This window comes from Lepisosteus platostomus, chromosome 5, assembly GCF_059453375.1.
Source record: "Lepisosteus platostomus isolate fLepPlt1 chromosome 5, fLepPlt1.hap1, whole genome shotgun sequence".
NCBI lineage: Eukaryota > Metazoa > Chordata > Actinopteri > Semionotiformes > Lepisosteidae > Lepisosteus > Lepisosteus platostomus.
In genome coordinates this window covers 17,899,777-17,920,990 of record NC_142615.1, presented here as the reverse complement: position 1 = coordinate 17,920,990, position 21,214 = coordinate 17,899,777, and the positions used below count along the sequence as shown (strand labels likewise).

Genomic DNA, 21,214 nt, shown 5'->3' with positions numbered 1-21,214 from the left:
ACAAGCTGGTTGATGCCACAGGACAACTGCAGGAGAAGATCTGCTCCACTCATGAAAAACTACTGGAGTTCTATTGCCGTACTGACCAGAAGTGTGTTTGTTATCTTTGGGTAATGGATGAACACAGAGGCCATGATACTGTCTCAGCTGCAGCAGGAAGGACTGAGAAACAGGTGAGGACTTTGAGTCTGTATTTATTTTCTAGTACAAGATGTAAAATTGATATTTAGGATATCTTGGGCTCTAACTGATCTCCTGACTGTATTTACTGTATCCATAATGCTGTATCTCTCCACTGCTGAGTCCTGCTCATGTACTCAGCTGTGATCCACACTGTTGTGTCTCTGAAGTGTCTCCTGTTCTTCTGTCTGTTGTTCATTATCTCCTCCTCCTCAACTTCACTGTTTCCCTCTTTACTGTCCTCATGTAGCACCAATGAACCTGTACAACTGCACAGCACACTCAACACCTCTGTAACAGACTGCACCCTCATTAATGCACAGCAAACTCAACACCTCTAGTACAGACTGCACCTTCATTAATGAAGTCATGCTTTAATTTCACCTCAATAGTATTATTATTAATAATAAACTTTATTTTATATAGCATCTTTAAAAGTGGCAAAGCAATTTACATCATAACAAATGCACAGAGAAAGGAGGTATGGTATCTTTAAAATGGCTTCTCAAAACACTTTACAGAACACCGAAGGTAGAAGGTAGAAAGGGGTTTGATAAAACAGCAGAAAAGCAAAGGGGCAGAAACAGACCCAGTTAAATTAAAGCTCTTAATGAATAGAAGATTGTGAGTCTGGATTTGAAAGAGCTCAGGGAATGTGACTCTATGATATCCATAGGGATAGAATTCCAGAGCTCTGGGCTGCAGCAGAGCAGCCCTGTCACCCAGAGTGCTGGCTTGGGGGACAGACAGGAGACCAAAATTAGAAGAGTGAAGGTTGTGAGATGGGGAGTAGGATGATAGTAACTCTGACAGGTACAGAGGTGTCAAACCATGCAGAGGCTTTTAGGGGAGCATGAGGACTTTGAAATCAACATGAAACCTGATAGGAAGTCAGTGCAGGGACTCCAGGACAGGAGTAATGTGATCACTTGCATTAGACCTGGTCAGAATTCTGGCTGCCAAATTCTGGAGGCTGTAGGATGCAGCCTGGTGGTATTTCTGAGGTAGAAGAATGATGTTTAGGCAATCTGTTGCACATGTCAAGCCTGGATTAGATATCACCCCCAAGTTCTTCAATTTTGACTGTGACTCCTTAACAGGTCCAATTTCAGAGCTAAAAACAGAGAGAGACAAAGTGAAAGTGATCAGTGAGGTAAGACTGGAGCAGTGTCAGAAACTCCAAACACAGTCTCAAGACAAGAAAGTGTGATGTTATGGCTGACAGTGTCGAAAGCAGCACTGAGTTCAGTAAGAATGAGGACAGAAAGAGAACAAGAATCAGGAGCCATTAGAAGATCATTAGTGACTTTGACAAGGGCACTTTCTGTGCTGTGAAGTCAGGGCACTTTCTGTGCTGTGAAGTTGTCTGAAACCAGATTGGAGTTCAAAGAGGATTATTATCTGAAATCTAACAGCACATTCTAAACATTTTGCTTGAAAAGGTAATTAAAAGGTATGAAAGTTGGATAGAGGGTGAAAGTTGTTCAGGTTGTCCAGAGCCATGATTCTTTTTCTCACACAGGGTTAAAAGCAGCAGTTGTGAAGGCCACTGGTACGATATCAGTGCTCAAGGATTCATTTATCATATTGAGGACTATGGGGCAGAAAGCAGAGAAACAGGATTGAAATAAAGTGCTGGGAAGGGGATCTAATAGGCAGGTGGTTTATCTCAGACACAAAAACCAGTTGTAAACTGTGGTATAATACCTTCACATGCGCTATTAAATACAAGACTCACGCTGGGCTCAGCTGGAGTCAGATCTGACACAGAACATGTTCCCTTTTCTCCTCTGAAATGATCTGAATTTTCCCAGAAGCAGACAGGATGTGAGATGTGGTCAGACACATGGTCTTACTGGTACAGAACCTCATCCAGCAGTCAAGCACGTCAGCCACAGGGTCTCCACTGACTGCAGGGGAAACTAGTAGCAACCGGGCTCATCAGTAGTGCTGAAATCCTCTGTTTGGAGATGCCAAGACCGGTCATATTGAGATGAATGAAATCTGAAATCTCTAGATTATGTTTTATATATAATTAGAATCACAATTATCTCATTTTTACATTTCACTTCACATACAGATGTGCAGACCCAGGTGTGAGGTGTAAAACTTGAGCAGGAGGTGGAGACTCATGCTCTGCTGCGCTGCACACGCTGCCGGTGTAGATTAGACAAGAAACAGGAGCGTGTCAGACAGGACCAGGAAACACATCTCATGTGGATAAGACATCAGGGATACAGAGTGTGAATTTTCCAGGGTGACTCTAAGGAGTGTCTCTGTGATGTGATTCTCTTACAGCAGAAATGTCCTGAGTGTCTCTGTTTCTCCACAGAAGCAGCTGGGGGCGACAGACACAAACCCAGCAGAGACTCCAGGAGAGAAAGAAGGAGCTGCAGAAGCTGAGACAGGCTGTGAAGTCACTCAGAGTGGGTATTGACCAGAGGAGTGGACACACTGACACACATTGCCCCAGCTGGACATTGGACAGTACCCTTTGGAAACAAAGCATACAACATAATGTAGTTTGAGAGTTTTCCTGTGTAATAATCCAGTGTGTGTCTCCTCCCTCAGAGCTTTGCACACACAGCAGTACAGGACACTGACAGGATCTTTACTGAACTGATCCACTCCATTGAGAGAACACGATCTGAGGTCACAGAGCTGATCAGAGCTCAAGAGAGGGCTGCAGTGAGTCAGGCTGAAGGATTCTAGAGCGACTGGAGAAGGAGATCACTGAGCTGAAGAGGAGAGATGCTGAGCTGAACCAGCTCTCACACAGAGGATCACATCCATTTCCTCCAGGTAACATCACTGCTCTGTGACTCTGCAGTACAGAAGGGTGTCTCTCACACAGAGCTGCTTCTGGCTTCTCCCAAGGAATGTGTGTTGTGTTTGACTGGAAACTCCTCTTTCTCTCCCCTGCTGCAGAATTATCAATCTGTCTGTGTCCCTCCTGGAGCTGGAGACTCACCCAGCATCCCTGCCAGTCCACACTTCTCTCCTGAGGCAGTGAGGAGAGCTGTCTCTGGACTGAAAGAGCGACTGGAGGATCTCTGCAATAAGGAATCAATAAAGATTTCCATGACAGGTTGGTGGAGAAACACACTGATGTCTTTCTGAATAGCTTATAAATTTCCTTTTTTTCTCTTATATTGTTTATAGATTTTTTGTGCAGTGACTGCATTTATCAGAGCAGCTTATCAGTCAGTTTCTAGGTGAAACATCTTAAAAGCTCTAGTCTCACAAATCTTTATGACAGTAACAGTATTGTTATATTGTGCTGTATATAGCTTAACAAGAACATTTTAATAGGATAGGCTTAGTATAGTAGACCAGTCTGTTACAATAGTAGCCACAGTTTCAGTACAGTAGATTCAGTCCTGTTACAATAGGATCTACAGCCCCAGTACAGTAGAACAGTCTGTTACAATAGGAGCCACAGTTTCAGTACAGTAGATCAGTCCTGCTACAATAGGAATTACAGTCCCAGTACAGTAGAACAGCTCTGTTATTCCTGTTACTCTGTTACTGTAGCCCTGATGAGACATTTCTCTGTGTGTCTCCCCAGTGACTGAAGTCTACAGTCTGCTGACTCCAGAGCCCGGGTCCAGAGCAGAGCTTTTACACTGTGAGTCTGTTTTCACAACAGCTCCCCCTGAAATATACCTGGAGCTCAAACACACAGCAGGAACAGTGATACATAAACTGATACACACTCTGACACACACACTGGTTCACACTCTGATACTTGCTGATACACGTCTGAATTCAGAAAGTCAAGCTTGCAGACAGTCACTGTGTGTGGATCAGAGACACACTGTATAAGAAACATTCAGATGCACACAGACAGAAAATCCAGTGGGCGTCATTTTTGTAAGAAAATGCACTTTATTACAGCAATGTGTCCTGCACTCAGTCAGTGTTACTGGTCACTGTGGGTACAGATCACTCAGTCAGTGGTACTGGTCACTGTGGGCACAGGTCACTCAGTCAGTGATACTGGTCACTGTGGGTACAGGTCACTTAGTCAGTGATAATGGTCACTGTGGGTACAGGTCACTCAGTCAGTGATACTGGTCACTGTGGGTACAGGTCACTCAGTCAGTGATACTGGTCACTGTGGGTACAGGTCACTCAGTCAGTGATACTGGACACTGTGGGTACAGGACAATGATGGCTGAGCAATGATCAGTTCTCAGTATCACCGCTGGTTCTTTATGAAATTACTGCTCGCTGTTGTGGACAGACTGTGTTTCTTTCTTATCTCTCTCAGTGGCTCAGGCACCAGACTCCAGGGTGTCCTGTGATGTGTCTGTGTGTCTTATTGCCTTGTGCTGCTCAGTCTTATTGAGTGAGACTCCAGTCTTACAGCCACTGCTGCTCACACTCACTGACACTCTGATCCACACTGCAGTGGAGACTGGGGATCCTGAAATGTACTGACTTCAGACTGTAGTATAAACTCTGCTATAATAACAGGTAAGAAGCAAGAATGGTCTTTAATACAATAAAGATCTACTTCTCCTCTGCAGATCCTGTGAAGCGAGTTCCTCTACCTAAATCACGTATGTACACTGTGTGAAACTCTGTTGACTGAGAGCAGTGACTGTACTGACATCTTTTTACCAGTGTGTGACTCTGATTAACACTGTCTGTGTCTCTGTGCTCCAGTGTGTATTTGTGATTAACAGTGTCCGTTTCTCTGTGTTCCAGTGTGTCTGTGATTAACAGTGTCTGTATCTCTGTGTTCCAGTGTGTTTGTGATTAACAGTGTCTGTGTCTCTGTGTTCCAGTGTGTGACTGTGATTAACAGTGTCTGTGTCTCTGTGCTCCAGTGTGTATTTGTGATTAACAGTGTCCGTTTCTCTGTGTTCCAGTGTGTCTGTGATTAACAGTGTCTGTGTCTCTGTGTTCCAGTGTGTGTCTGTGATTAACAGTGTCTGTATCTCTGTGTTTCAGAATGGCAGTGGCTGTGCAGTGCTGCAGGTAGGTCTGTCTCTTCTTGATGACAGAGATGCTGTTTTAAGCCCTAGTGTCTGGGGTTATTGAGGTCTTGAGACCAGAAGGTCTCTTTAATGTGAGATGGTTGTTCATGGTCTGTAAACAGAAGGAGATGTATTTCACTCTCATGTTTCTGTAACATCCTACATGTGGGCTGTGAAGATCAATCAAAGTTTCTTGGTGGGAATTTCTATCTCCGTCCTGTGTTTCAATCTAAAGGCTAGAGTCTGTCCTGGTGTAACAGGAGCCGGTGTGTGAAGTGTAGTTCAGGACCCTGGCAGACGGTATAATCCAGAAGTAAGTGGAGAAGGACATCGGGGAGGAGACGTAGAGGATCAGGGCAGGTTCACAGACAGGGGGGTGTGACAATGGCAAACAGTTTTAGGGAAGTTCAAAAGGGGGAATCTGGGGCGCATATCTGTGTGTCCTGACAGAGCTCTCAGGTCCAGTCAGTAAGAGACTCTGTGGCCTGTTTCTCTTCCAGAGTCTGAGGCTCTTGACCATCAGGTGTCTTATTAGTCCTGGTAAGAGAGGGGTGCTGGGGGTGTTTATCTGTCAGTAAGGAATCTGTTTCCTGGGCTGGAGAATTCATCTGAGAGCTGTGAGCTCTGCTGAGACAGGCTGCAGTGATGTGGGTTCAGTAAGAGACTCAGTGTAGTGTTTGACTCAGAATAGATCAGTCATTTCAACATCAGTTCATCGTAATCACTACTGTCAGCAATGATTGTAGTTTTTACCTCAGATTTGGGTTTGTCTTCACAGGGCAGGAGGAGGAAATTTAGCTTCTGTGTTTCAGTGTCTTCTTAGTGTGACACTGTGACTGTGTGTCTAAGAATAAAAGTTAAGGAAATTTTGTTTGAATTGAGAAACTATTTGTAGGTCAAGAGTAATAAATTCCTGGTTAGTAGTTCAAGCAGGTAGCTGTGTCAGCATGCGTAGGCTGCAAAGTTACAAGTAAAGGTTTATTCCTGCTGAAAAGAGAAGAAACAGAACCTTTCAGCTGTGGAGACTTATTCTGGTGTCCTTCAGTTGTTTTTGGTTTCCTACTAAAATAAGAATGTCTTATGTTATTGTTGGTCACTTGCAAAATCCTCAAACGCTTTTAAACTACAGTATGCAGACATCAAATGCACTTGAATTGGGAATTACACAGTAAAATGCAAGGGAGGTGTAATTTGAAGGGAGAAGAAACAGTATTTCTGCATATTTTATGCTGATGAATGTGAAGATATAGAGGAATGACAGACAAAAAGAAAAATAATTCAGGACAGCACACAGCCCGTTATACAGTTTGTCCATTGTTGGCTTGCTGTTTACTGGGACCAACAGTAACAGTGACAGGAAGCCAACAGGAGGTATAAGTCATCGTAAATTTATTCTGTTCAGTGTTTAAAGAGTGAGCAAACACCCTGTACAGGACATGTTTCTGCAGTTTCACATCAAGAAGAACAGACGTTTGGAAAGCTGTGTCAATTCTACTTGTCACAGAAATGGTAAAAACGACACACATTTAACCCGGGAACACTCACTGACACAGTGCTGTACTTCATGTGTACAAAAGACAGAACACATGCTCCTTTAGATGATTGTTTTCCAGAAAGAGGAGTGTGATGATATTCTTCTGTGTCATGTTCTACACAGAACAAATGTGAAATATCAGTGGAAGATGTTGTCGTGTCGGCTTCAGAGCTGCACTGACCAGAAGAGTGCGTCCTCTCTCATCACTGAACTAAAGGCGCTCTGAGTCCAGAAATGAATTCAGGTGTTTTTATAAATTCATGTAGGTGGCTGTGTCAGCCTCTCTAGGCTCCAGGAGTAAAAAAATAAGAGCTGATTAGAATATCTTTGATCTTCACTAGATTGACAGGCAGACAAGCAAAGGGACGTATTACTCAATATTAAGTATTAAGAGTTCATACTGAAGTATTAAGTATGGGGAGAGTATTAAGTCAGTGTTCATTAGTCATGTGAATAAAGCTTCTTGAATTGTATTGATTAAAACCCCCATTCAGTCTGAACACGTATAAGCCCCGCCCCTGTCTCTCAGTGGACAGAGCTCACTGATTGACAGCTGGTGTCTCCTATCAGAGAGGCGGACAGCTGAGCGCGAGCAGTCTGAAGTCAGTATGAGCGCCTCTGTTTCTCTCGTCTTTCTCTCCGGGTTTCTGGATGTGTTATTTCCGGTTTAAATTGAATACTTTGGATATTTCTTGGCATTTTCAAAGTAAGTTTGAAGTCCTTTATTTCAGCAAATTATTGCTTTTGACTTTAGATTTTTCTGACCATTATACAGTCTTTGAATTCAGCACTTTTTTATTCTGTGTCATCAGGAAAATGGTTTTAGAGAAGAACGAGCTGCTGAATTGGGATTTGAAATAAACCTTTTTAAAAGACAGGTCGTCCAGTTTCTTACAATATACAGGTCGTTGTGGTGGGTTTTGAAGTTTTTGAAAGCGAGTGGTCGGGCTGTAGTTTCTCTTGCAGTCCAGTCAGTCCTGTGTTTATTAATAATGTTGTTTAAAAAAATAAAGTTTAATCGCTATGAAAACAAATGTTTAATGTTTGTATTTAGAGGATATTGGGGATCACTTCCATGTGTAATACTTAGTGAAACAATGACAGAATATGTCGTTTCTCTGGAAGGGAAAATATATAATGAGTAATTTACTTGTTTTTCTCACGCAGTGTGTTTGGGGGACAAAGACATTTCACAGCATAATGGAGTTGAACTGGAATGTAATCGGCAGGAGCCTGTTGTGATGTTTGCTGTTTTATTCCCCAGCTGCTGTGACTCTGGACCCTGATACAGCTCACTGTGAGCTCAGCCTGTCTGGGGATGGGAAGAGAGTGAGATGGGTAGAGGAGGAACAGGATCTCTCTGACAATCCTCACAGATTCAATGACTGGGAATGTGTTGTGAGCAGGGAGGTCTTCACCTCAGGGAGACACTACTGGGAGGTGGAATTGAATCACAGCTGGAGAATAGGAGTGACCAGAGAGTCTGCAGAGAGGAAAGGAGAGTTCAGCTTCTCTCCCCAGCAGGGTTACTGGTGTCTGGACTACTACCCTGATTTCTCTGCTCTCACTGATCCTGAGACCCCTCTCCCCCTCAGTCTGTGGCCCAGGAAGCTGGGGGTGTGTGTGGATATTGAGCAGAGAAATGTCTCCTTTTACACAGTGGAGTCCAGAGCTCATCTCTACACTTTCACTGACATGGTCTTCACTCAGGGGGAGAAGATCTATCCTGTCTTCTGTACTGGGGATTCAGATAAAGACCTTGAGCTGCTGCCTGCTGTCAGTGTGGAGATTAAACCCGTCCCTGACTCATGAACACAGGCTGACTCTCTCCCAGCTCTCTGTCCCACTGCTCATACTGGGAGACGAGTTTAATGGCGGGTAATGAGATGATGTCATAAATATAATAGTAATTTTAGAAATGACGATGTTGTGTTTAAACGTGTTAAATTACAGTAAAAGTTTTAAATAGGGAAAATAACATGTACGAGAGAGGGAGATATAACTCGAAACATGGTTTCATTATGACCAAAATCAGTCTTGAGATATTTTTAACTTGATTTACAGTATTTGAGAGGTATGTCTTAACACCGATACTACAGTACGTAAATACTGCTCACGTATATGTTTCTAGGTTTATATTATGCATTTCATATGGTCAAATTACTTTTGAGCAACAAATAAGAAGCGCGAAACGGTATGCCCAGGGCGTTTTAGTTTTGTTTTGTGCTGGGACTCTGCTTTTAACAATGTCGCCGTGGATTGATTAGAGATATCAAGTACATACAAGTCATTTTTTAAATGTTGTAGTTCGTCTTGTAAAAATGTTACGAGTACATCATCTATCAACAATTACACAGGTTCTGTTTCCATATTGCGGATTTTGGTTACGTAATATTATTTTCTAAATTTCACGTTGTGAATATATGATTTGGGCAAACAGAGCCGCAAAGAAGTACATTATGGGTTGTTGTTGTTGTTTGCAGTTTTATCTAGAACAAGCGATGCTTAAACCTTTGTGTGATTCTTGTGAAACTATCCACACGACAGTTACAGTACCTAGGAGTTGACTTCAATGATGTCACTGATGGGATGTTTCTAAAAATCCATCCTCTGTAAAACGTCTTCTCTAGTTGTCCTGCATATGTATACGCTAATGAAGCTGTGTGTTCTGAGCCTGGATCTCTACATTTCTGTATGAACCAGCTTAGAGAGCTAAAGACAGCTTGTGTTTAAATTGAGTGTAAGGTAATTTATGCTTCTGTAGCGGCGAGGCTTATTAATAAGGCAGAATTAAGTGTTTCTGAGCTTTCCCAAATTAGGCCCCATCTCTCTGTTCATCTCTGTGGTGCAGCCACAGAGAAACTATTCATGCAGGCTGATTTAAGGTTTCCTTTGATTTAAGGTTTCCTAGGACAGCTCCCAAAGGGGGATGCACTTAGCTAAGCCTGGCTATCATGATCAATGGTCATCCATTGGTGCCTATATGTCTAGGGAGTGCCAGTCTGGACTGCATTCCTAAGTGTCAGGAGTAAGTGACTCATATCTCACCTTGATCAACCAATCAGGGACTGGTAGGGCCGAGTAACCCACGTGGGACTCTGATGCCCATGGAACTTTCAGCCAATCAATGAGCTGAAGTTCCTCCAGGTAAAAACAGGCAACACAGAGAGCCTGAGAGATTCAGTGAGATTCAGAAGAGATTCAGGAGAATTCTGTGGACTTTTCTAAAGGGAATTCAAAGGAGAATTCCAGGGCAGGACGGCCCAGGAGCAGAAGGCTCCCAAGGGCAGGACATTCTCGCAGCCCGCCTCCTGACCATCCTGAGACTCAGCCCGGACAACCACGGAACGGCCAGTGTGTCCGAGTGCCAGAACTTTCCTTTGTTCTAAGAGTCTAGAGTGGAGGTTGCCAGAGAGTAACCAGAGGATCCACCCGAGGTGAGCACCAGCAGCAAGCCTCGTGAACAGGTCGGAACTGTGGACAGCTGAATCACTATTCAGAACTAGCTCTTCATCAGGAACAAACCGGTCCTCTTCCTGACCTGCTGGGACCCACAGTTATCTTTTCTCCTGTGCACAAACTTTGCTAGTTAAAGCCAACACTACCTAGCCGGTCAGTGAGCATCAGCAGCGCACCGTCGCAAGCCGCACAGCACAGCCTGGCACTGAGCCAGAGAGCGCGGATTGGACAGCAACAGCCTGCAACTGTTTCTTTGTGCCCGCAGGAGATCTGAATCCCCAGAGATTGGATGAGTATTCAACTTCAATGCATTACAGCTCGAGAATTCAATTGTTATCCCAACCAGTTGATATCAATTTAATTTGTAAGAGTTACAGTATGTACTTGTTTTGAGTATCTAATGTAGAAGTTATAACCAAGTTCATTTAGGAAACAGTCTTAATGAATGATATACTGAACGTATGTCCTCTTGAGGTGTAACACTTTGTAACTGACTGAATATATATCTTTTGTATTCTGATAACCCACTCGATAAGATCTGTTAGGTTTATATGCATATTCTATGTATTAATAAATGTATCCTCGTGTATTGGTACCTGTGTGTGTGCGTTGTTTGAGTTATGTCGCATGGTTGGATTCTAAAGCCATCAAAAGAATCAGCTTTGTGATTTACTGCTACAATTAATAATTGTCTCAGTAAATGCCAAAACCCTATAGAACTGGTGCCTTCAGAGAGCCACTACATTTACATTTTGGCTATGGCAACATTACACTTCTAAAGTCATGGTCAGCATTTATTATTGTACTGTGCTGTAAACTTGTTCTGTGCCTAGTCACATTATTTTATAGCATTTTTATAGCATTATCAAATCTGGTGGCGCTGCGTGTTAGTTTCCTGACTCCCATGTCACATGGTCTGTGATTGAATCCCATGGAACTATGACTTTATTTTTTAACAAACATTTCTTTGAAAAAATGAAACGTTTCCCTTGGTCAGAGATTAAATAAAACCTCACTCGCACCAAACAAATTTATATTTCTAAATATCACAACATGATCGAATTTAAGTCTTTTTAATAACAATGAATAGTCACCAATGCGTTACAAAATAAACATTTATATTGATTTGAATCGCGTTTTGATTTAAATCGTAAACGCGTGTTTAAATATATGTGTTTAAAGGCGATATACTGTATAAAAGGGCTGATTCTTATGGAGTGTGTTCCGCCGGGGATTCAAAAAAATTATTTTTTTTAATCGCGTATCTAAGGAAAATTGCAGTATAACTTTGTTCATGCACAAACAGTGGCATGTTACATTATAATTTGGGTGTCTCCTCTTGCCAGAAAGCTCTAAATTGCATTTTGAGTGCGGTTTTTGACTTTTTCTAAATTGCAACCCATAAATAAAGCTGATAAAGCTTAGACTAACTGTATTCTAAACTGTATTACAACAGCACATTGGACAATGCAACGTAAATTGCAAAAATGCACTTGGAATCTGTCCAAGCCCTCCTACGAAAATTATTTAAACTGTGACACTGATCATTCATCTCTAAATAAACTTTATTTTATATAGCGTTTTAAGCAAATAGGTAATTAGATTGCTCATAAACTTAATCGCTTTTTCTACATAAACAGCGTGATTGCTCTCTGAAAATCCTTTTCCTTTATATTTAGGCTCAGATTTCAACTATAGATCGTTTTATTATAAACTTTCTTGGAAAAATGTCTTTTATGTAAACCATGTTTGCTATTAATTCATTTAGGGCTAAAATACGTTCATTGTCTTCCAATCGAGTCGAGTTGACATTGGAAGCTTGCCACTCCCGGATTGTTAAACCAACGCATTAGCATGTTAAAGCGATTCCATTGAGGAGCCCAGCTACCAGTTAACACTGTACTTCCTACTTTGAAAATACCTGTGAAACCGGTTTAATTCGTCACAGCCAGCACTCCGGCAGAGAGGGGGTTGTACTCATAAAGTAGAAGCAGGCGAGATTTCCAGCGAAAGACACCCCCCCCCCCCCCTCAAAACTCAGTAAGCAGTAATGCTTTATGTTGAAAATTGAGGTGGATTTTCTTTATGATAAAGAGGATAAACTGGGATGGGAGGAAGGTTTGGTTTTGCATAAGGGGCGGGATTATGATAATTGGAGGAATTTGCGAGAGTATAATGGTTTGATATATTTGATTTTGTATTGTGGTCGTTATCTATGTTTTTGGTTGGTATTATGTTTATATGGTTGTTTTTGTTGGTTGGTTGTTATTATGGTTATTAATAATACGATCTATAGTTGAAATCTGAGCCTAAATAAAAAGAAAAAGCAAGTGATTAGGTTTATGAGCAATCTAATTACTTATTCGTTTAAAGCGCTATATAAAATAAAGTTTATTATTAATTTGCTGGACAGAGCGGTGAACATTATTAGGCATAAGACAAAGATAACGATCCTGATCAGTTTAGAAATCTGTGTACGCTGTAAGGTTTTTACTTCTTAAACTTTTAAAATACACGTTTCGAATAGAAAGAAATCCTCTTCCTGGTACAGTCGCATGAAGAGAGAGGCGAAACAGCCCTACACAGCCCTGTCGCAGTACACGAAAATAATCATATCGTTATTAAATTCTTTAGATACGCGATTCCATATTATATTAGCAGAAAATCTTAAAACTACCACTTTTTCACACGCTATTTCACGTTAGTTAAATTTAATTTATTTATATATTATATATTTATATCTCTGACCAAGGGAAACTCATTTTTTCAAAGAAATGTTTGTTTGTTGATTGTTATCAAAAATGACTTAGAATCGATCATGTTGCGATATTTTGAAATATAAAAGTCAACTGATTGTCCATAATATCGCTATTCTATTTTTTCGAAGAAATGTTTGTTAAAAGAAAAGTCCAGCACCAGCTGGATTTGAACACACAACCCATGAGTTGCTAGTCAGGCATGTAGACCAGTAGGCTACAGGGGAAGTCACATGAAGAGGGAGGCAAAACAGCCCTACACAGCCCTGTCGCAGTACACGAATATAATCATAACGTTATTAATTTCTTTAGATACGCGATTCCATATTATATTCCCTATTAATCAAATTCTAAAGGTATGCTTGTTGACTCCGGTATCTCTTTAGTTAAAGACTTCGATGCTTAAAATGTTTAGGGAGAAATGTAATACTGGTGTGTATTTTTTACTTTAAAGTACCAAGACCAGCCATATACAGTACTGTATGTTTATGTTCCAAAATTAATATCGTTTATGGCCTTCACACGCGTTACAGTATGCTCCTATTCTTTTTATGCTCAGCTACTAAGATTTCCCTTCAGTGGTAAAATTCAATATCTACAATGGGCACAGTAAAGACGTTTACTGTACTGTAAATCTTTCTACGACAGACCAACGGACCACAAGTGCCCCTGTCGGTCAACCAATCACGTACCGCGGTACCCCGTGTCATCTTGCGTCGTGATGCGTGACGCCGCAGCCAATTACCTCCGGTACGTGTCTGTACCGCTCACTTTGAATGGCTGCATCTGTATCTCTGGAAACCCTACTGTGTTTTGTTTTCTAATTTTTGAGAAAATAAACTTTTAAAATGAAATCCTGTGTGAGTCTCTCATGTGCGCAGAGGTGACTGTGAAGCTGCCAGAATGGTGAGGGACCTGCTGACGTCACCACAGCCAGGAGGAATAGGGACTGTGATGCAGCTGTCAGGAAGTGGCTCAGGGTGTTTATAGGTGTTGTAGTTTGTAGGCAGTGCTGCGTCTCTGAGCAGCTACAGCCAGTCTAATACGTGGCTCCCGTTAAGACAGGGTTTACATCAGCATATTCTGTATTGTGTGTTTTATGTTCTTATTGGGGTTATTTTCCTGTGGGAGATGGAGATAGACTGCAGCGGTAGTTTACTGCCCTGCTTCAGTATTTCATGTACTCAGCAGGATGAGCATCATTATCTGACAGATTATTTCTGTAACTTTGGGATGTGTATATATTTCCTTTCGTGTGTTTTCCTCTCTCTACCTTGGAACAAAACACGCAACAATTCTTTACTTGGTCACCACCTTTTCTCATCCTAGTCATGCTTAATCCAAACTGCAAAACTTCAAGTTTAGGTCTCTTAGTACTGCCATTTGCAAAAAAAAAATGATTACAAACGTTTAAAAACGTACTTGCAAGATCATAATAATACACTGTTATATGAAAGCTAACTCTCTCTGGGCAGGACACTGTGAGGGGCACTGCCCACCAGAACTTCACAGGGATAAAGTCACGTAGCTGATTCACAGCTGGATACAATTCTACCTTGCTTCATGAAACTCAAAATCCAGACATTTGTCAACATATTTACTACAATGTCCATCTCAGTGATCTCAGTGTGTTAATGTCACTGTGCGCCCCGTGCTCACTAAATCTTCACACTCCCAGGGTAATAAAATAGTGTTTTGCCAGACAGCGCACTTTCTTTCACTTCCATCTCTCTGCCCACCCCCACGCCCTGACGACGGTGATAAAACTCTTTCACAACTCTGCTCAACACAAACTCTGCTCAACAGAGCCGCTGGAAGAGGATGGCGGGTTTCTATTCAATTAAATAAAGCTACAGGACAGATTTTAAATCCTTCAAGCAATAATTGGTTGTCAGCTACTTTGTGAACAGTACACGACTTTCCATGTAAGAAATAAAAACCAAAGGGATCGCTCTGAGGTTAAATTCCAAGCTGAAAAGACGAGACTCGACGTGTCTGCTCTGTAACTCTTCACTTTCCAGCCTGTCATTCATTATTTATTATTAATGTCATAAATAATATCTTCCATATCTCAATAAAATTGGAACATTCTTACAAGTGTAAGAAGACGCGATACACAATGTGTCTCCTCTATAACTCTTATGTTTAGAGAAAAATTCCCCCTGAGCCACACAACATTGTCCAACATTGCTCTTCTTGTGTCTAATAACCCTGTTACAAAAGGGAACAGAGCACATGTCCTTGTCTAAAGTTAAACTTGTTCATAGCTGAACAGCACACACGATGCCTGGTGGAGTTTAGCGTTCATTTGCTTCTTTGAATTAAACAGTGCTCCATTAAATCATGTACAGTATATCACCTTCTGCAACGCTTCTAGTTTAGCAGGATTTGTGTGATAAGCACGTTGATTAATGAGGGTGACATTACCCACTGTAGGACACAGGTTTGAGCCGGAGTGTCTGTTAATAAAACAGAGTGTGTTTTATTAAAGGTGTAACCCGTCTGTCTTCAGTTATGGTTGGTTTCAGCATGTTGATAAGCTGTTCTCGGGTTACTGGCAATTGCAGAAATAACCCTTCCTCCCTCCTTTGTTTAACCTAAAGAAACGCGTGAAGAAATCCTTCATCAGAAAACCATCACGCATCACAATTCATCCAGATACACACACTCAAGCCAGAGCCAGTTTTACCAGCAGCAGCCTCCCAGAGTAAATCTTTGGACTGCGCAATACTGTGCAGTGCAATATACAGCACGGTTTAAAGGTTTAAATTCTAAATTTTAATTGTTGGCTGATTACTGGCTGCTGACATTTGGATTAAGACAAAATACAGATTTTTTCAAACCTGAAAGAGACGTGTTCATAATAAGCTACTGCATAATAGTGGACTATTTTTATGTGTTCGGCTATATGAGAAACACACCGAAAGTAATGCTCTGATCGCGCTTTGAGTGCAGCTCGCTACATTACAGTGCTCATTACTACTACAGGGACAAAAAAAGTTTAAAAAAACAAAACGAATGTCAAACTTTACCAAAATGTCCACCTGTGATATTTTAGCTGCTTACTTACAGATTCCATACTAATATTGTAGCGCATTCGCCTGGAGTAGCGTGATGCTACATTAAGAGACGCTGGCTTGGCAGCATCTTTCAAAATAAAAGTCCCCTAAAACCTGCCTGAGAAAAAATAATCCTGGACCAGGTAAAGTCACATTTATAGCACAACACTTTGTCCATCCTCAAAACTAGGTGGAATGTGATAAAGAGACCCACAGGTAATAGGAAATAGCTGTTCTTCATAAGTTTTTTTTAATTCTTGCAATCATTTTTATATTGCTTCCTCCTTGCAAACGGACACAGAGCTGTGCTTTTCTAGACAGGAAAAAGTCTAATTTCTGACAAAAAAATCGTGCCTCTCCAAAAGTAGCTCAAATCTCTTCTACAGACCCACAGCTAATAGAAAATCACAATGGTTTTCTCAGATAAGTGTCTTTGCTAAAGTTGCTTGGGTTTATAAGAAAACTTGCCATTCCCAGACTGGGACCATGCAGTGACCCCTCCCCTTACAGCCAAACAAACATTTGTGCCTCTCCAGAAATACCTCAGATCTACTCTAGAGATGTATAGCTAATAGAAAATCATCTTGGTTTGCCAGATAGGTGTCTTTGCTGAAGTGTCTGGGGTTGTTAAAGTTAGCTGTGTCACGTTCGTAAACTCCTCCTCTTAAGGACGCTCCAGCCCTTCCTTGTTTTTTACTCATCTCCCGTCACTTCGCTTAATGTTGCTATACTCCTCATACACTACTGTGGTAGCTGAAGGGTATTTATTTTGATTGAAATTCAGCTGTTGACATACACTTCCGTGTCGCTTAGTGTAGCTTGCATCACATTACTCTGACTTCCACAGTGGTTCACCACTTCCGGGGCATTTATATTTTGTTTCCTGATGGGACACACCTGTTTCCTTTGTTTTTCGGAATTAGCCCTTTCCCTACGCGGGTCAGCTGGTTTCTCCTGCTTAGCTCTAAGTCGATTATGTCGAGCAGTTCATCCTGAAATACCTGTCCTGGATGACCCTTCCTCTGGTCATCTTACACACACTACCTTTTCAAATTAAGTGACCACTCCATAATGCTGCTCAAAGCATGACTAAATATTTTCAATGGGGACACTATGGAAAGCTATCTCAAAAGGACTGCACCTGACCATGAATTAAGGTGTACTTTAGTTAGGGCCAGTTAAAGACATGTTATGATGCAAACTAGTGAAAAAGCAGTCTAGTCAAAAGCGTCAAAGACACAATGTTGGCATATACAGTATATCTTCAGTGTCATAGTTAATTCCACGGGATTCGAAGACCTGTCCGCTCATATTTATGACACCTGCATTTTCATGGGTAGTAGATACAGTAACACACTTATCACCCAGTCTATTTCCAATCTCAAAAGTCAAGTGTCACAGCTGAGCACTAGCAGTGTCCCCACTGTTACAGGTGCTGAGGACTCAGATATTGATTTTGGATGCATAGAGAATTAAAATTATTCAATTTCTTCACTGTTTAAAAAAATACATTAAGGCAATGGCGGATATAAACAGACAGGAGAACAAAGGGCCCAATGCCTATTTTGGTTCGAAACCTTTTTTTGTAAAAATAAATTCTGTCATCAATCCCAATATGGACAGAAATACTAATAGGCAGATTTCAGCAATACCAAAAAATGGATGGACTACATCAAACTCTGAGGTAAAGTTCAAAATGAATGTGTGGAAAGGTTAGGAACTTTTTACAAAGCACATAAAAGGGAATGTTGTGATAAGATAAGACTGAATTTGTCTAGAATAAGTAAGTCTCCTGCCCTTGTGAAAGAGGAGGAATGGAACAAGAAAAGAAAATTCCTCAACATCTCAGGCATTCATTCCAAAAAACCCCTATCAAGATAATCACACATTTTTAGTCTAAATGATAAATGCAAAATTGATGGTCATCCAAATGATCACAACAAGCTACTTATCATTAAACAGTGGTCTGGAAGCAACGATTTAGCTCTTGTCCACAAACTATTGTGATTCTGATTCCCAGAGCACATTCCACTGAGAACTGCAGTTGGAATTGGAAGGTGTTGGTAAAGTGCAATGTACTATTAAATCAACAATATGCCATGAAGGAAAGTCTATAAACAGAGGTGAACATTATTGGGTGGTACTTTTGTGCACTGGACAGAAATTTAGAATTAAAGTAAATGATGAAAACATCACAACACAGCCAACACATAGCATAAACTAAACTAATGTTGTGTTTGTTTTCTGGAAATAAAGGAGGCATCAGACAGAGACATATGTTGGTCAAACTATGTACTCACAGTTGAGAATGTCAATACTCATGAAACATAAAAAAACCTGGAGCCACTGAACAGTTACATATCAACTCCACTGCATAGTAAAGAGGCACTGAACGAGTCTTTGAATAGCTTGCAATCAGTGACGAAGAAACGGGCAGCGTTACCTGTAACAATACACAAGACTTTCAAGACCCTTCTGGGATCTAAAGCTATTCAGATTTTCAAAAATACCCATATTTGTAAAATTGAAATAGAATCTAATATACAGTAAGAGAATTTCTTGTGAAACATCTATCGTCCAAAATTGGACTCCCAAGCCGTGGACTCCCGGAGGTTTTCTTGCAGTTAAATGAGGTTTTTCCTCCCCTCTGTGCTGTGCAGAATTGTTGTGTCCAGAGGATAATAGGCCAGATAACTAAAGCAGCACTTGAATGTTGTCTGAGTAGTTCTACACTCGAAATAATAAAAACTCATCTGATTTAAGAGAAAATACCATAGTGTAGTGTTTTGATACAGAACACCTGCAAGGTATCTTTACTTCCCAGTCTATCGGAACGCATGGGGGGGATCAGTTATCAACTGGTACTTGGGCACCATGTAACCCATCGTTTCCACATTACATCAACTCAAAAAGGCTGCATACCATGTCTGTGGCAGAGCCACCTTCCCAGAAAAGATACATCACCATTGAAGGTCTATTCAATCTTTTGGCTGTTTCAATACACTCTAATAAATTTAATATAGCAAAATTCCTAAGTTTTATAATATGTCTTACATTTACACCCCAAACAATTATCCCATAGACAGTAGGGAAAAAGTGTGAAATTTACACTTTATTTCAAACCAGAAAGGTGAAGTGTTAACAATGCCCACATTCCAATAACATGCCCTTCGAGACAAATCTAGTATCGGCTGCTAAAAGGCCCCTATAAACCCCAGCAACATTGGCAAAGGATGCTCATCTGGCAAAACCATGGTTATATACCATTAGCTGGGGGGTCTGTAGAAGAGATCTGAGTCACTTTTGGAGAGGCACAAATTTTGGTTTGGTCGGGAGGGGAATGAGACCAATCCCTGCACCATCACTGCACGGTCCCAGTCTGGGAACAGCAAGTAGTCTTATAAACCCCAGTAGCTTTAGCAAAGACACTTATCTGAAAAAAACCATGGCTATTTTCTATTAGCTGAGGGTCCGTAGAATAGATCTGAGGTATTTTTGAAGAGGCACAGATGTTTGTTTGGTCGGGAGCGGGGTGAGACCACTCCCTGTCCATGGCTGCACAGTCCCAGTCTGAGGATGGGAGGTGCTCTATAAACCCCAGCAACTTCAGCAAAGACATTTATCTGAGAAAACCATGGTGATTTTCTATTAGCTGTGGCTCTGTAGAATAAGTTTGAACTATTTTTTTTCTGAGGCAGGTTTAGTGGACTTTGATTTTGAAAGGTGCTACCAAGCCAGCGTCTCTTAGTGAAGCTTGCATCGCGTTACTCGTTCAGACAGGGTTACGAGAGGGAACTACCTGCCTCCATTATTCTCCTCCTTTTCTTCTTTAAAATAGCCGTGGGTGAACATACCAGGCTCATATCACTGCTGCAGTACCGAAATACAATATGAGGTATTAATAAATATGTATATATAAACTACAGGATCAAAGAAGCTTAAAAAAAGCTGGAAGTGATATTAGAAAGCGTTGTTCACACTGATGAAGTAGACTCCTATTTAATACAGTCTCGTTTTAATAAATTCCCCTGTTTCTCTGGTAAATCCAGGTTTTATTGCTCATTTCAATGAGTTTTTACTCTTTACATTTCATTAGTGTGAAAGACGCGACCCTGTACTGGATAAAGCGCATAGAAACTGGACGGACCTTTGTTAATGACTGAAGACACTCAGTTTAAAGAGTTAATTAAACCAGTTTAAACTGGAACTGGGTACAACCCGGATCAAGACAAGAACTGAGAGATTCAGGACTCTCTCCCTCTGGTATCCTTTTATATATCTCTGTCCTGTTTCCTAAAAAAAAACCCACTAATACCCCGTGTAGGAAAGAAGGCTCGCTCGTCACTCCTGTTCTGTCCCAGTGTCGCAGTAACTGGGACTGAAGCAGACGGAGAGGAGATGCGCACTTCCAGAACTTTCCTTCCCGCTCGGTTATTCCAGCTGAGCCCCAGATGGACTTTTTCCCTCCTGAGGAAAGAGCATCTTCCCACACAAACAACCAATTTCTCTCGGAAACACTGGCAGCCCACAACACCCACAGCACAGGGAGCGTTTTTACCAGCTGTGCCGCCACACGGGCAGCAGGACTCCCCTCATCTGCAGAAACACCAGGGAAGAGCCTCCGCCATCCCTCCCAGCCCACAGGAGATTCCCGCTGGAAGGACCTGGCGGGGGATTCCGAGTCATTCCTGGAATTTCCAGGAAAGACGCAGTTCCTCACCTGGGAATAAAACAGCACTGAGAGGAGCTCGAGCGCTCTGGCCGGGATTTTCCAACTCAGAGCGTCGCCTAGCAACCGGCGCTCTCTCCTCGAGCCTGACGGCCAGTGTCTGGTCTCGCGCTGGGCTGTGGGAGCAGGATTTGGCACCAGTTTTCCTCTTTTATTCTTACGTAAAAGTCAATATCCCTCCCTTATCTGTCTGGATATAAGAAAGGTTATAAACCAGAGACACGCTGGGTAAGTACAGATCCCGGGACAGTGTGTGTGAGAGTAGGGGTGTGGACCCCAGTATCCTGGTCAGTACAGATCCCGGGACACTGTGTGTGAGAGTAGGGGTGTGGACCCCAGTGTCCTGACTGCTGGTCAGTACAGATCCCGGGACACTGTGTGTGAGAGTAGGGGTGTGGACCCCAGTGTCCTGACTGTTGGTCAGTACAGATCCAGGATGCTGTGTGTGAGAGTAGGGGTGTCGACTGAAGTGCTGTGACTTCGGTATTCTGATGACATAATAATCATCGATT

The 21,214-nt window shown here is 41.7% G+C and overlaps 1 protein-coding gene across 1 annotated transcript; it reads left to right on the top strand.

The window, feature by feature from the left end:
• On the top strand, window positions 1–10,753 carry LOC148664350 (E3 ubiquitin-protein ligase TRIM39-like). Its single transcript, XM_088631493.1, has 8 exons — window positions 1–173; window positions 2,513–2,606; window positions 2,752–2,982; window positions 3,109–3,268; window positions 3,749–3,808; window positions 4,713–4,745; window positions 5,140–5,166; window positions 7,964–10,753. The coding sequence occupies exons 4-8, from the start codon at window positions 3,262–3,264 to the stop codon at window positions 8,509–8,511; spliced, it is 675 nt and encodes a 224-aa protein (XP_088487619.1). The 5' UTR covers window positions 1–173; window positions 2,513–2,606; window positions 2,752–2,982; window positions 3,109–3,261; the 3' UTR covers window positions 8,512–10,753.
• The last annotated feature ends 10,461 nt before the right edge of the window (window positions 10,754–21,214 follow it).

Excerpts from the sequence above, each read along its gene's own strand:
- LOC148664350 (XM_088631493.1), top strand. Across the intron at positions 3,809-4,712 it reads CAGAGCAGAGCTTTTACACT|ATCCTGTGAAGCGAGTTCCT; the intron begins GTGAGTCTGTTT and ends TCTCCTCTGCAG. Across the intron at positions 4,746-5,139 it reads AGTTCCTCTACCTAAATCAC|AATGGCAGTGGCTGTGCAGT; the intron begins GTATGTACACTG and ends TCTGTGTTTCAG.